At 36.2% G+C, this 14,723-nt stretch overlaps 1 protein-coding gene across 5 annotated transcripts in view; it reads left to right on the top strand.

The window, feature by feature from the left end:
- CEP112 (centrosomal protein 112) overlaps window positions 1-14,723 on the top strand; it is a 143,495-nt gene that overhangs the window by 13,472 nt on the left and 115,300 nt on the right. For all 5 annotated transcript variants that reach the window (XR_014887391.1, XM_085239898.1, XM_085239900.1 and 2 more), the window contains 3 exons: window positions 1,004-1,051; window positions 1,187-1,264; window positions 12,939-13,025. Coding sequence is in view for 4 of the 5 variants with exons in the window: in XM_085239898.1 (XP_085096024.1) it covers window positions 1,004-1,051; window positions 1,187-1,264; window positions 12,939-13,025 (213 nt within the window). In the remaining variant the exon portion in view is untranslated. The remainder of the gene's footprint in view (window positions 1-1,003; window positions 1,052-1,186; window positions 1,265-12,938; window positions 13,026-14,723) is intronic.

The following is a 14,723-nucleotide window of genomic DNA, read 5'->3' as shown; positions in this document are numbered from 1 at the left end:
ACACCATCAAAATATTGGATGTACTGTTCATTGAAACTGAAGGCACATATAAAAAATACTAATATTTTCAAGTACTTCTGGGTGAAATAAGATAACTTTAACAGCATATAGAGATCCTACCTAACCTTTTAGGGAAGGAAACGAATAACACTGTATCAAATCAAAATTTCAGAGGGATTAAGCCTCTCTTACCACTGATAAGTTGAACACAAAAATTTATTTAATAGCGCTGGAGAAAGTGCAAACATCTGATATATTTGCCACGCCTCATAGATCTATTTAATCTTTCTTGTTAAATAGACTAAATTTTGTAAAATACGTATTGTAATCACATTCCAATTCCGAATCTTACTGCCACGTTTTATGGGATTATAGTCTTGAAAGCTTCTCCTGAGTTCCACAGTCTCTGTGATGCAATGTTTGAGTCCCATCGTCTGAGGAAAATTAAAAAGATACAGCTCTCTGATAGCAGAATTGGGCTCTGAATGGTGTCCTGTATTCAGTTATTGAAAATAGTGACTGAAAGAGCTGCTTTAATTGTACAGTACTGCTAATGAATTATTTCCTTGTTTTGCCTCTGTCTTACATACTTGGGTACAGTTTCAAGAGTCGTGTTTTTCAAAAACACAAGATTGAAATCACTGTAATCAGGAATATTCTCTAGCTTTACGCTAATTTTAATGGAATTTATCCAATAAAGTTCTTTTGGTAGAAAATGTATTTAGCAAATCCTATAAAGCTGTTTAGTAGATTATTATCTAGCCAATCTTAAAGTCATTGGCTCATTTTGAAATTAGGATAAATGATTTAAGATATCAGGGCTTCTATTAAAACCTTTCTCACAGCTTTACAATATTTATTACCAATTTGTTAGGTCTTTGGAAGTACATTCAAAAGGTTTTCTTTAACCTTGCTGTTTTATTCTGTGTTTGTTTTCTTTTTCAGTTTGTGAGAAATCAGACATTGCTGATATGATTACATACTCTTTAACTTTGTTTTTCAGCTTGAAAATCCAAGATATTTACGGGAAAAACCAATGCCAGTGTCTTTGGTAGGTATTTATATTCCCTTGCCATTTTATAAGGGCAAGCAAATATGCTTAGCAAATTTTCGTTCTGTTTAGGAATGATTCCTAGTTGGGGTTATTACTTTGAACTCAGAATCTGTTTTTTTTCTTATTCAATAGAAGACATCCAAAATTGGCTTAGGAAAAGGTAGCAGTTTCCAGGAGGACTCAGCACTGCTTCGAATGCATGAAAAGGAGGTAAGGTGCTATTTAGTCTTTTTAGGATTATAGCTAAATTAGCAAGTTGGGGTATTTGTTTGATGATTTGAGTAGAGCAGGGCAGCTTTTATACCAGAAAAGCTGATGTATTTTCCCTGAAGTGGTAGGGTTTTTCATTAAATACTTAATGTATTTCTCAATTACTTAGGGAATAAAAGAGACTTTCTGAATACATGGACTAGACTTTTGAAGGAATGTTTTGTGTTGGAAAGAGGGAATCTAGGAATTTTCTAGATTTTCCTCTTCTCAGAGCAGTGGATCTCAGGATTTGTGGAGTTAACTTTGTGTGTCTTTAGAAATCCACAGATGTAAACCTGATTTCTATTAAATCCTACATTATTTCTGTTTCCCTCATCTAGCTCCAGTCCTCTTCATTTGCATTTTTGTATTATTTCTTTTGTGCTGTTTTTTTTTCTGGCAAGAATAATGATGATGATATAACATGCCTATCTAAATCTCTCATATTCTATTATTTTGTTTTGAACTTTGGGAGTATTTTTGTGGTCATTCCTTTTTTTTTTTTTTTTTTTTTTTGGTACTTCAAATCCTGAAAATAAGTTGTATTTTTCTGATATTTTGCCATAATCTAATTTAGTTTAAAACCAGCCATTTAAAATTAACCACGAGGTAAAACTTGAACATAAAGCATTTAGGACATAGATTCTTCTGCAGTCTTATAGTCATCACATATTATTTGGAATGGTCTGGTAGGCCAGACTTCAGGAAGTCAAATTCAACATGTACTAGGAGAAAACAAAAGTAAAGCCCAACCTTCTTTCCCTCTTCAAATCCTTCAACTTTCTGTTTTTAGCCATATATTCTTGGAAATCAAATCGTGTGTATGCAGGGAAACTGGTATCCAAAAGTCCTTAGACGTGTGTAGGACAGGTATGGGATGGAAAGGAAGAGGTGTCAACTGGAAACTGAAATAATTCCTCCTGTACATGTGTGGTGTGTTGTAAGGGCATCTATGAGTTGGAACTACCGAAAGCTGATTTCAAGAACACTTCAGAAGGCACAGGGAAGGTTATATTTGCTTTGCAGATGCTTTTGTTGTTAATAAAGTAATGTATATGTAACATGTAATGTATATGAAAGTTTGCTCTGTGTTGGTAACTGGCAATCTAATGTGATGCTTAAATAAGCAGCCTGACACACCAGCTGTGTGGTACGTGTGTATTTCACTTTCTCTGCACTGTTCAGATATTCATTGTTCTTTCTCACTGACAGTATTCAACCACCATTGCCTCAGGATGAGGCAAGACAAGGTTTCACAAGATGTGAAAATAGACTAAAAAATAAAAAACTTGTAAGCACATTGTTGTCATTTAAATAGTATTTTCAAATTACACGAACAGGAATGCACGCCAAGTTGCTACACAAAATACTCAGTGAATGATTTTCTGGTTCTCTGGAAAAATCCTTCAAACCACGCAGTAAAAATCTGGCACTTCTTGCTAATGTTGCTTTACTGTGGGGTAGTTTAAACAGGAAAGGTTGTGAAATACTTTCTATAATCACCATGTGTGTGCTATTAAATAGAAAACTTAAATGCGTTTTCTTCTTTCTTTGTGAAGCTCAATTAAGAATAAAGCCTTTTCATTTATAGAATATAGTTGTGTTAACAGGAGAGAGAAAAGTGCCATACTAGAGTTTGTAAACCTTGAGCTGTTTTCAACCTCTTTGTAGTAGAACAGGAGAACATAAAATAGGATAACTGTGGTTTTTGGCTTTTAACCTTTAGACCTTTGTTCATAAACCATTCCTGCACCTGTTTTGACTCCGTAATGCTAAGCACATGGCTATTTTCAATGATAACCACACCACAGTTTTATGAGAATGCGATCATCATCAGGCAGCGGTTTTTAGTAATGTTTTCCCCAAATATTTCTGACATGGATTAAACCATTTGGGAAGCTGCCATTGCTGTAGAATCCTGGGTTAAAACAAGGAAGATGCAACAAAACAAATATATCAGTTTTCAGCAGTACAGCAAAACAGAACAGATTGCACGAGGAGCTTATCTTGATAAATAGGAATAAGCTTCACTTTAAATCTCAGCTTGGGTCATCCTGGGTGCAACTCAGTCCTCCACAGAGTGAAGGAAGGCAGAAGAAATTCAAGTTCTTATCAGTGGTTTTCAGAAAAATAAAGGCAACGCTACTGCTAACATTCAATTTTGAAATTCTTTTGGAATTTAAAAGAAAAAATAAATTTGATCATGATTTGTTAAACCTTTCTCAAATAACTAGCTTACCTGAATAATATATCCTTCATAGAAGCTTTGACATCTATTTAAAGAAGCTCCATTTCTTAATTTTTCATTTTGGTCAGTCCTAAAATGAACAAATTCCTAAGAAAAATTCTTTTAAGCTGAAGTTTACCAAGATCACTAGGAGTAAATTGAATACTGTGTGCCAACTGTATTATTATTAATACTTTATTTCTTGGTTTGCACAATGCTAGTGCTTTGTGCAATAAATACTATGAAGCTTCATCTCTCTGGGATAACTAAAAACATTGAGTGTTTGCAATATTTTTAATGACTTTATCACTTAATCCAGTGATAATGTTTGTGTTTTGGAGTGCAGATGTTTTCCCAGCCTTCTGTATCCCAAAGTGATGTGGCAGAAATGGTTGTGTTTTCATCTGGAGCAGTGTTGAGTTGTGCAACTGAAGGGAGGAGTAGTTGTGGGGAGGTCAAGGGTTGAATTTTCGAGAGGATATGGAATATCTGCAGGATAATTTCCCCCAGTTTGTTACATGGAATGAGGACCGAAGAAGAGAGAGTTGAGAGCTGAAAGATGAGCTGAATAATGAAAGGCACCTGAGAGTGCAGAGAATGGGGAGAACTTCTTTCTCCTGGAAATGCATTTTAACTAATTGAGGACTGTATGAAAGCCAGGAGGGGAGAATGTGTTTGTTTTCTATCTTTTCAAGAATTGTTTGAAACAGAGATGTAAAACTTTTGTCTTTTAATCTTCATTTATGTTTTTCTCCTTTATTTGTGAATAAACATTCCCATTTATTGCGTGAAACAAATCTTGTTTGAAAAGGCCACCGAGCCATATATATAGTTCTGCTGTAACAAAATTTCTGGGATTTATTCATACATATATGCTAAGATAAAATCAGCATGCTGAAGTCTTGATCTGGCTGAAAGTGTTCTTGAATGTAAGGTGCTGAAAGCAGAAGATTTACTGTGCTTCTCATTTATCTGGCAGGAGATTGCACCTTGAAACTGGGGGTTGTTAAGGGCTGTGATGCAGAACATTGGATGTAATGGAAAGAGAAGGCAGAGAGGAAAGTAAGCTGTAGAATTTGGGAGGTATTATCAGTGAAGGGAGGTGGAGTTTTAGAAATAAATGAGTAAATGTGAAAATAAAGTATGTGCCACTGCAGTTAAAAGGAGATGGGCGTGCTGTGTTTGAATGAATCAAAATAGATCAGAGTAGGAAATGATTAATCAAGAGCAGTAAGACTGGCTGTAATGTCAATAGCAGGTGACGTTTTCTCTTCAGTTCTATGAAGGGATCAGTGGGCATTGTCCTTCTGGTTTTGATTTCTTCCTCTTAATTGCTTTGTTCTACGCTGAAGTACTTAAATACATGAATGAGACACTTAATGCATGCCAGAAAAGAAACAATAAATAAAACTAATATGGAGACAGTATTCTAAAAGAGGGATACTTGTAATTAAACTAAGCTTGTACTGATGTAAAATTACCATTATTTTGCTCTGAGCTACAGCATGGATTTGATGTTTTTCCTCATTGAAAACATATTTTGTTCATATTTTCCAAGAATGGCAACAGAGTCTATCGTATTGTTCTCTTACACTATAACAAAGCCAAACCCCTGATAACATGGGGAGGGAGGAGGTCAGGTTTCCCTGTGACTTCAGATGCAAAATTTCAGGACCTGGACCTCGATATTCACTGGGACCTGTGTATTTGGTGGAGTCCCCCTGGAGGTGTTTGAGCAACTGGGGGACATGGTTAGTGGGGATGGGTTGGGGTTGAGCTTTGTGATCTTAGTGGTCTCTTCCAACTGTAACGATCCTACGATTCCCTGTGTAGGGACATGGTTTAGTGGGCACGGTGGTGATAGGTCAGTGGTTGGACCTGATGATCTGAGATTCTATTCTAGCTTGTATGAATTTACTGTTCCCCTTCATTTGTCTCCCTGTTTATTCAGTCATTCTGTTCTTAAACTCCTGGCTGTTTTCAAAGTGGTAAAATTTGTTAAGACTTTAATTATGGTGGATATTCTTGTTAAAATGTATGAATGCATGTGCAGGTGTGGCCCATAAGAGGCAAGAAAATCCAGGCAGGTAAGACACAGTCGTCTTTTTTTTTCTTTTTTTTTTCTTTTTTTTTAACTTCTGTATAACTTTTTCTTGTGATAACTTGGGTAGGAAAATACTTTCATTTCCCTTTAAAAATGTTCCAAGCAGTCAGTATTGTGACTTTGAATGTTTCATTTCAGCTTTTTTTCTCTATTCACAAACCTGATGTCTGTTTTGAATTCAGTGTTTGATTTATTTTGAGAATTGAGTTGTAAACTGACTCTCACTGCTTAGTTATCATTCTGAGCAGCGATCTGTTAGTTCACATTTAGAAATGCAGCAATCTTGACTTCTGTTAACATGATTCCTGACTGATTAATGTCCTGTTCCTAAGAACATATGCAAGTTGTCCATTGTCTTCAGTATGAGGAAATCACATCCTGTCTGCTTTGATAATTCTTTAGAATGTAATGTAATAAAACCCAAACCTTATTTTATTGCCAGACTGGTGTGAGACATACAGCGTATGTCAGGATGAGACATGTTTTCATAAGCTGACTTGTGATTTATAATTCCCAATACTAATTGGTCTGGTCATAGAGATATATATGTACGTGTGTGTGTGTATATATTTATTTGCTGGAGTTTGTGAACTATGTCTTTAATTATTGCACATATGTGCTGGAGACATTGAGAAAGATCAAAGAGGTAGGTTAGCAATTCAAACTAGTGTTTTAACCAGTAGAATGTCCAGATGGTTGCCAAGCAGCTGGGAATTAATCTTTTGCTGCATGATTAATCTCTACCTCAAAGTGTCTCTTTTTCTTTTTAAGTTTGATTTTTTATTTTTTTTTTTTACATGTATAGATCCCATCTTTTTAAGGCAGAAAATACATTGAGTAGAAACAGTAGGTACTATATGCTCTTATTGCCACGTTACAGTTATGAAATAACAGAAGTACAGTTTTAATGACTCTTTAGATCTTGAAATGAGTGCAGAAAGTTCAGTAGCTGGTGAGCATGTAAAGATAAAGAATAATGCTAGGAATATAAGTTGTGCTGACTGAGTGTATACAGAATAATTTATTTTACTGGACTCAGCACTATGTGGAATTAGGTGAACTTTCCAAGTAGTATGTACTGTTTGATTCGACTTGGGTTTTACTTGCTCCCTTTTAAATTGGCATTGACCTCTGCACGTTCACAAGGTTCATCAGGATTCACTTTGTAATACTGGCAACTGAAGATAGTTTATTGCATTTCTGAGCTCCCTTTTATGTAATTGCATCTGATAAGTCATTACCATAGAAAAGCTTTGACAATTCCTATACATATTTAACTTCTTTGATGCTCACTGATATTTCCTGCACTATAAGTGGCAAACATATTTATTATGCATGGGAAAGGGACAGTTACCACTCCAAAGAAAGCCCTTAAGTCATGTGATGTGCTGTAGTGCTAACATGTTATGTTTATTAGCTAACGTATCTTGGAGGGTAAAAATACCATTCCAAGTTATTACCATAGTTGGACCACAAAGCGGTGTGCTTTCCTGCCTGTTCCCAGCACCTCAACTTGAAAATCTGTGAAAAAAAATTACTGTTCTCCTTTGAAAGAGATTAATGACGTTTACACATCAACACCAACAATCACCCATTCACCTCCTTTTCTGTATACAGAAAATGTTTAATGTCATTAAAAAGAAGTCAGACATCTTGCTTGATGGTGTAAAGCTGATATGATCTGACCTAGGATAAAGCTTTTCATTTTTAGTGGCTATGGAAATAGAGTAGTGTCCTACTTATTTTTTTTTTTTTACATCAGTTAATATCTAGTTTCTCTTCAAACAGTACTGTGTTAAAATGGTTTAAGTGGAAATAGTGGCTGTAGTGCTTTTAGAGTGCAGATACAAAGGAGGTTAGAAACGTGGAGAGAAGAATAAATGTTTGTTAGGTCAAATAATGTAGTTCAGATCATAAACATAGGCTTTTGTGGAGGGACCTTTGCATCTGGGCAGAATGCCATGTATATAGAGGCTCCTTTTACATTCTGACTTCTGGCTTGCATATTTCACTTGTTTGCTGGTTTGTTGAGACTGTATAGTCTTTGCAACAGAGACTTCCCAAGACTTTTTCTTAACTTTAGGCATTATTTTGGATACAAACATTGATAGCATTTAATGCAAGAATTTGGAGCGGTTATGTATCTGCAGTTATAAATTCATTCATTTTTTTGGAGGAGCAGATTTCTGTGACTCTGAGAAGATGGGTGCAACACCACCAGGAAGAAAGTCCGCTGTTGACGTGGATCCCAAATGGAAAACCTGCTCTGACTGTCTGTAACATTCCACTATGAATAATATTGAATACCATTTAGAAGGAAATCAAGTCTTTTTTCACTTTTAAGATACGAGTTGCTCTATTTGATATTCTCGTTCTGATATGCACACTTTGTTTTGCTGTAGGCACTAGAAGGGATGTGATGGCTGAGCTCATAAACGTGTGAAAGATAAAGTGCATTTCTGCATCCATCTGATGTCCTACTGCCTTTTTCTCTTCATAATATAGTGCCTCTTTTCCTTGATTAAAAACACTTGCAAGAGTAGATGAATACTGATCTACAGAAAGGTGTGTGTATGTGAGTACAGGGTGCTTGATAAATATGAGAAGTGATGCTAAAACTTAGATCCCATGCATACATTTCTATTCAAATGAGTTACTAGAAAGTATTGATTTCTTTCACTTTTTTCTCTCTCTGCAGTGATGTGTACTGGGTGCTTTGCCTCTTGAGCTTCTCTAAATGTTAAAAATTGAAGTGTTAGTACACCTCAAAGTTTTTTCTTAGGCAGGTTTGAGAGTACAATACAAGATACAGGAAGAACGCAATGAAAAAATTCCTTGTTAATTATAATCAGAGCTGCACTATTGCTTTTGTGCAATTGTATTTATGCATCGTCTTGGGTATTTTTCAAGTACAGTATCTCTTGCCATGTTTAACTTGAGTGTGTTTCTATAGAAATTTCTAGTTGTTTTTTTTAAAGAAATCTTTCCTCCATGATAATATCAAAGCTTTGTATTGTGAGCTGATTTCTTAAAGCAGCTGCATTACAGCAAGACAAATAAGTTTTGTTGGACATTGTAAGATACACGAGTCATTGTTCTACATTGTTAGCTCTCACTTTGAAGTTTCATTTCTTGTTTACATCATTCTCCCCCTTTCCTCTCTTTCTCTGTCCCCCATATATTCATAGACTTGGAAAATATCTGGCAGGCAAACAATACTGTTTTGTCAAATATCCAAAAACCTCACAATGCCACCTCTGGCCCAAGGGGGATCCCTGGAATGAAAGCAAATGAAGAGCGAGCAGTGTTTCAAATCTGTCTCTGAACTCCAGCCTCAAATCCACGTTGTTCCTTTACATGGAGCCTGACTTTACAATCAGGTCTTTGAATATTTCTAGATTACTTTTTTTAGATAGCGACAAGATGAATATTTGTCTTTTGTCACAAAGAAAACTGGGGATATCACCTTTATTTTTCCAAACATTTCTGACACTTGCAGGTTGCTCTATCAGCTTTAGTTTGACAGCTATTAAAATCTTCACAGTAACTAACCTGCATGTGAAATTGTAAGACAGCGATATGAGGAAAATCTGTTGTAAGGTACCTGCTGACTGCTTTTAGTGTATGTGAGGGTATTTCTGTTTGCTGGTTGTTTTGTTCTTTAAATCAGGAAGAAAGTGTGAGGAGGCCCATCAAAGCAGTTCTGTTCTCCATGGCTTTAAATAACAGGGACAGCACAGATGTTTGACATCAGTGATGTTTACATGGCCTTAGGGTTTAATTGCCTCATACTCTTTGTAAGGAGAGTAAACAATGACAGAAATCCAAAGGAATGGTGGTCAGGATAGCAGTGGCTGCATTTCATACATAGTTGCAAACTTCTGCAATATAGCCAAATATCTACACAATAGCTGGGCGGTGTTTTTTTTGTTTCACAGAATCACAGAATGTCAGGGGTTGGAAGGGACCTTTGTTTCAGTGGTAAGATGTCATAAGCTTAATATTCTCTGCTGCTGGTGATAAAACATTGGAACTGATGAGTGTCAGGACAACTTCTAGTGAAATGGATGAGTTACGTCTTTCTAAGCTGCTTTTACCTGTTTTTTTCCTAAAACAGAGGGATGTGTTGGTTTGTTACTGTGGTGAGTTTGTTTCTCAATGTGTTAAACACCCAAGTGGGAAGAGCACTTTATAGAAGAGGAGCAGCAGGGCATGTAAAGTTATCAAGCGCTATGACACTTGATATTTGGAATTTGGTGGCTACAGATACGCACTTAGCTTTGTTAGTGTGGCTGTCATTTCTAAGAAACCCATTTGTTAAAGGATTAAATCTCAAAAATCGAAGGGGAGAAGTTGCACCCAATTGTGAAATGAGCTCATTTGCTTCAAACCCAGCCTTAATGACGTCCTTTTCTAAAATGTTTTCATCCTATTCCGTATTTCTCCCTTTACGCCTGCACAGAGCTGGGGTAAGGCCAGCTTCCAGAGGGTGGGCCAGAAAGTTGGCTCCGTTGTTGCTGTGCTTCTTGGCTTTCTCACAGGTTTTCACAGAATAAATCACAAATGTAGGGTTTTAAAAACTAATATCTGTATTTTTACAGCAAATACTTGCATTGACGTTTCCAGAAGTTGCAGTGAAAGCTGCTGAAGGTGTGTTGGAAGTATTGAACCCTTATCAAATTTGTTGTCTGGTATTATTATTACCAGCTACTCATTACAAACACAGATTTCATCTTGAAACAAGCTGAAAATTTCATGTGCACATAAGTTATTGAATTCCAGACATTTTAAAATTGGGCTCCCTAACATTTATTTGATCAGTATGTAATGAAGTGATAAAATTTTCTAAGCTGTGGATGAAACGGGTGCTTTTGCAGGTATCCTTTTCAGCTTTGGAATGATTCCTTGTTGGTCTTTGGGATTTTTCAAGCAAGAGAGGTTTGGTGTTTTTATATATATACACACACACACACACATACACACAATATAAATGTATTTAATAATTTTGTTACTACAGTATTTTGTTAAGAGCTGACTTCTATATCTTCTATATCTTGGACACACTTATTTGATTTGTGTTGTTTGATTGCAGTTAGCTCCTCTGAGATGAAGCTGTCAATCCTTTTCAGAAAGTAGTCCCAAACTGTGTGAAATTTTATGCAAGATCCATTCTCCTGAAATTAGTTATTAAGTGGAAGCCAATTTCAAGTACAGGGATTTCTGCTGTCAACCTGTGGAGAAAAGAGCAGGACTGAGAACAATCACCGTCACTTGGAAATGTATGCCCATATTTCATGTAAGGCAAATTTTACTTAGGCTCATTTTTATGTTCTTTCAATATACAGAATAATAAGAAGCACAGACCAGATCTCCACTCATGCAAAATGCCCAAGATTTATTTCTTTAAGCCAAGTCAGTCTCACTTTAATAAGTTTTAAATGTAATGTGTTTGTGTTTAATAGGTATGAGGGTGCAACAGCTACAAATCAGTAGTTCATAAGCTTTTAATGTAATTCAAGTAGATTGGAGTTTAGTTTCCAGTATTTGTGTTTTTACAAGACCTTCATATTTATTAATGGAATATTCACTAACTGTCTATCTGGAGGTGGATTACTTGCTCTTTTTTTAATGAGCACTTATTTATCACCTGATAGTAAGATTTTTCTTCTATAATGTCAAATTTTCAGGGATATATGCATCTTTTTCTTTTCATATATATACATATGCATATATTTTATGAACAGAACATGCGTTTTTATTTTGATGCTTATTTTTGAATGATAAGAGCTGTCTGAGAGCTGAGCATACTTTGCCTTTCCTTTGGATTAATTGTCAATCCAACTTGATATTTTGGTAATTTGCATAAGACTGTGTGAGTCTTCAGTCCTGAGAGATAAATAAGAACCTTTGTGTGGTGAAACTGGCAGGCCTGTGCTTTGGGCATTGGTGGACGTGCAGTCTGGGAATCAACAGTGCTGTTCTTCTGCTTCCAGATAACAGGGAATCCTCACTATTTATTGCACTGCATCTTGTGTTTTGTGGTTGAGTGATGCTTTGGAGTTTTTGTAGTTTTCTGCAGGTTTCTGTAGGTTTTGTAAGCATTTCTGCAAGTTGCAGTGAGCAGATACATGCAATAAAACAACCACAGAATAGAAATTAACCATTTGCAGTGTATTTATTGCTCTTATATGTTAAAGATTTGTGTTGGGGTGACCGCGTTGGATAAGTGAAAGGAGTGAAAATAGGGGCAGGATGGCTTATAATTATTGGTTTGTTTGGGGTTGGTCAGCAGAGGTGAGCAGCTGGGCTGCTGGCTGGGCCATGCAGAAGTGAGAATGCGAGAGCTGTGAGGAGGTGGGGGCTTGCGAGGCATGTGGACCTCAGCTCTGCAGGCTCTTGGGTGTTGGCAAGAGACTGCTTTGGTGCCTTCTGCTGAGGTTGTGGTCCCTCCTGTGTCATGTGGTGGGCTGCTGGGATGTACTGTGGTTTGGGAGCTTTTCTGGCAGCTTTGTTGTCTGAATGGGAGGAACAGCAAAAGGAAGAAGTGTGGGACAGCCTGGAGCTGAACCAGAGGTGCCACTTTCGCTTTGTTGGAACTCAGGGAACATAAAATACCTTTCATATTTGCAGTCTCAGGGTAGGCTGTAAAGGCAAATATGCAAGAAATTAAAAATACTTTTAAGACTGTAAGCGATAAGCAATCAAGTGTCATTGTTGGGAGCAGGTAAGTACCCAGCTTTGAACAAATGCAAGCAGCAGCAGGAAATGGATTTGAACAATCAAATTCAGCAGCAATCTTGGTCCTGTTACGATTAACCTTGAAAAGGAAATGTGTTTATAATGAGAGATCTCTGAATAATAGAAAACAAACAAAAATAAACGTGCATCTGGGCTAGGGGATGTTCTTTGTGTAAATGTAACACCTGCCTAAATGGTGAAGGCACGCTTCCCATGCTTGGTGTATTAACATAAATATGAAAAGCTTCATTCTTAAGTGTTTATTTAGATAAAAGATGATAGCTTTTTTGGGCAATAGCAGTTGTTTTTATTGCCAATGAAAACATCTTACCAATTCATTTTCTAAATAAATATTTTAGGTTGAGGCCTTCTGTAATGGCTTTATCAGATAAACAAGAAAATGCTGGAAAACTGAATATTGATTATTTTTCATAGCAGATATTTGTTAGGGACTTCCCATTGCCTTCTGAAAGACACCAGTGAATTATTTAAAGGTTATGCAAAGGTGACTGATTTTATTCTTTATTTTAATTAAGTTGTTTATTGGTTCTATTGTATTTTTAAAGCTAGACTTGAAAATGAAAATGATGGAAGGTAAATTTCATGAAGAAAGACTTCAATTACAGCAGAAGCATGATTCTAATGTTCAAAAGGTAAGGACTGTTTTTATTTCTTTCCAGAATGATATCTAGGACAAAATAATAGACAACTTAACTGTAATAAATTGCTCACAATTGTACTTACATTAATCACAACTCTAAGTTTTCCTTTAAGTTAAGATTGTAGGTAACAGTTTGCAGAAGCTGATATGAATGTGGAATATTATAAGGTGAACATGGGAAGTAGAAAATACTTGCAGGAAGCAGATGAAAATACAAGACGGGGTGGGTTTTTACTTAATTATTAAACAAGACAACCCATGTTAGGAGCCTCGCAGCCTCAACGGATTCGTGTTCTGGTGAAATGATCAACTTGTAATTTTTCTTTTAAATAGGAGGTACTTATGGGAAATGGTGCAGAAAAATATGTAAAGGAATTTATTTTTCATGGCCGAAATCCCAAAAGAACAGTAGAGTAATATGAATGTTCATCACGTTTCTACTAATAACAGCAGTAGTGCTTAAAGTGTAGGCTGGTCTGTAAATCTTCATTTATGTTATTGCATCATTAAAGCTGCATGTTCCTTTTAACTCTTCTCAGCAATAAAATGCTACCAGATGCACATCCCTCAGCTTAAGTTAAATTTGTCTTTATTGTATTGCACGACACCACTTTTGGGGAAGCTTAAAAAAAGTACTGTCAGAGACTGTAATGTTACCTTTACCACTACCTTGTAAATGCATGGAGTCAGACTGAGTCACTGAGTGCCTTCTGGAGGCTCTGATCCAGCAGTGCAATGGGAGCCAAGTGCACAGGAGCACCATGACTTACCCTACTTTCAGCTCTGTGTTTCTGAGTATCTCAGTTTTGTTTCTTAAGTCTGAGTCACAGACCGGGAGGAAGTGAGTTGACACAACACTGTGACACATCAAAGCCTCCTGGAAGGATGTGAATATTTGGTCAGGTGCGTTTTTGGCTCATCTGTTCTCCATGTCTGCAAGCAGAACTGGCTAGCAAAGATGAGAGAATAAAGGAAACAGCTTTGTGAGAATAAGAAATAGTTGAAATGCTTTCTCATCCCTTGAGTTGTCATCCTTTTCTACCTAATGTTAGAATTCCATCTTTTGAAGTTGTTTAATAATATTGGATGTTTCAGAAAAGGTTAAATAGTGTCGTATTCATCTTTAAAGACACAAACCATTTAATGCAGATGGAATAATATTGTTTTAAGATGAAAGCTTCTGTTTGAGAGATTTGGGGCACTGATATAAAATTTCTGTGGCTTTATTGTTTATCTTAAACGTGAAGTTTCAATTAAAATGGTATCTCAAAGTGTGCAACCATTCAAACTTTTTTCCAAAATCACCATGTACGGAAATGTAAATGTGGTTACACTTCATGGACTTGGTCTGTGACTTCACTGAGAGCAATTCTTTGTAAGAGTGTAATGAAGTTCATCAGGGATTCAAGCATTTTGAATGAGAATTTTAGATTTTTTGCTGAGAATTTTAATGCTTTTAAATAGTATTAGTCAGTACAAATTTTAAAAATAAATCATTTCTATTTGCAGTAGTAGCACTGGGAAACTTCCAAATTCTTCTAGAACACTAGCTGAATTTTTGTCTTGTAATTGCAACACTGGATTTGCCCAAATTTAAAAGAAAACAAAAAGATGCCCCTAAAACATGAGTCCTTTTTATTCTGCTCTAGTGCCTGCTTTTATCTAAATCAGTCCTTTGTTTATGGCTTGG

This window comes from Meleagris gallopavo, chromosome 20 (assembly GCF_905368555.1).
Source record: "Meleagris gallopavo chromosome 20, MGAL_WU_HG_1.1, whole genome shotgun sequence".
NCBI lineage: Eukaryota > Metazoa > Chordata > Aves > Galliformes > Phasianidae > Meleagris > Meleagris gallopavo.
This window is presented reverse-complemented; position numbering and strand designations above follow the sequence as displayed.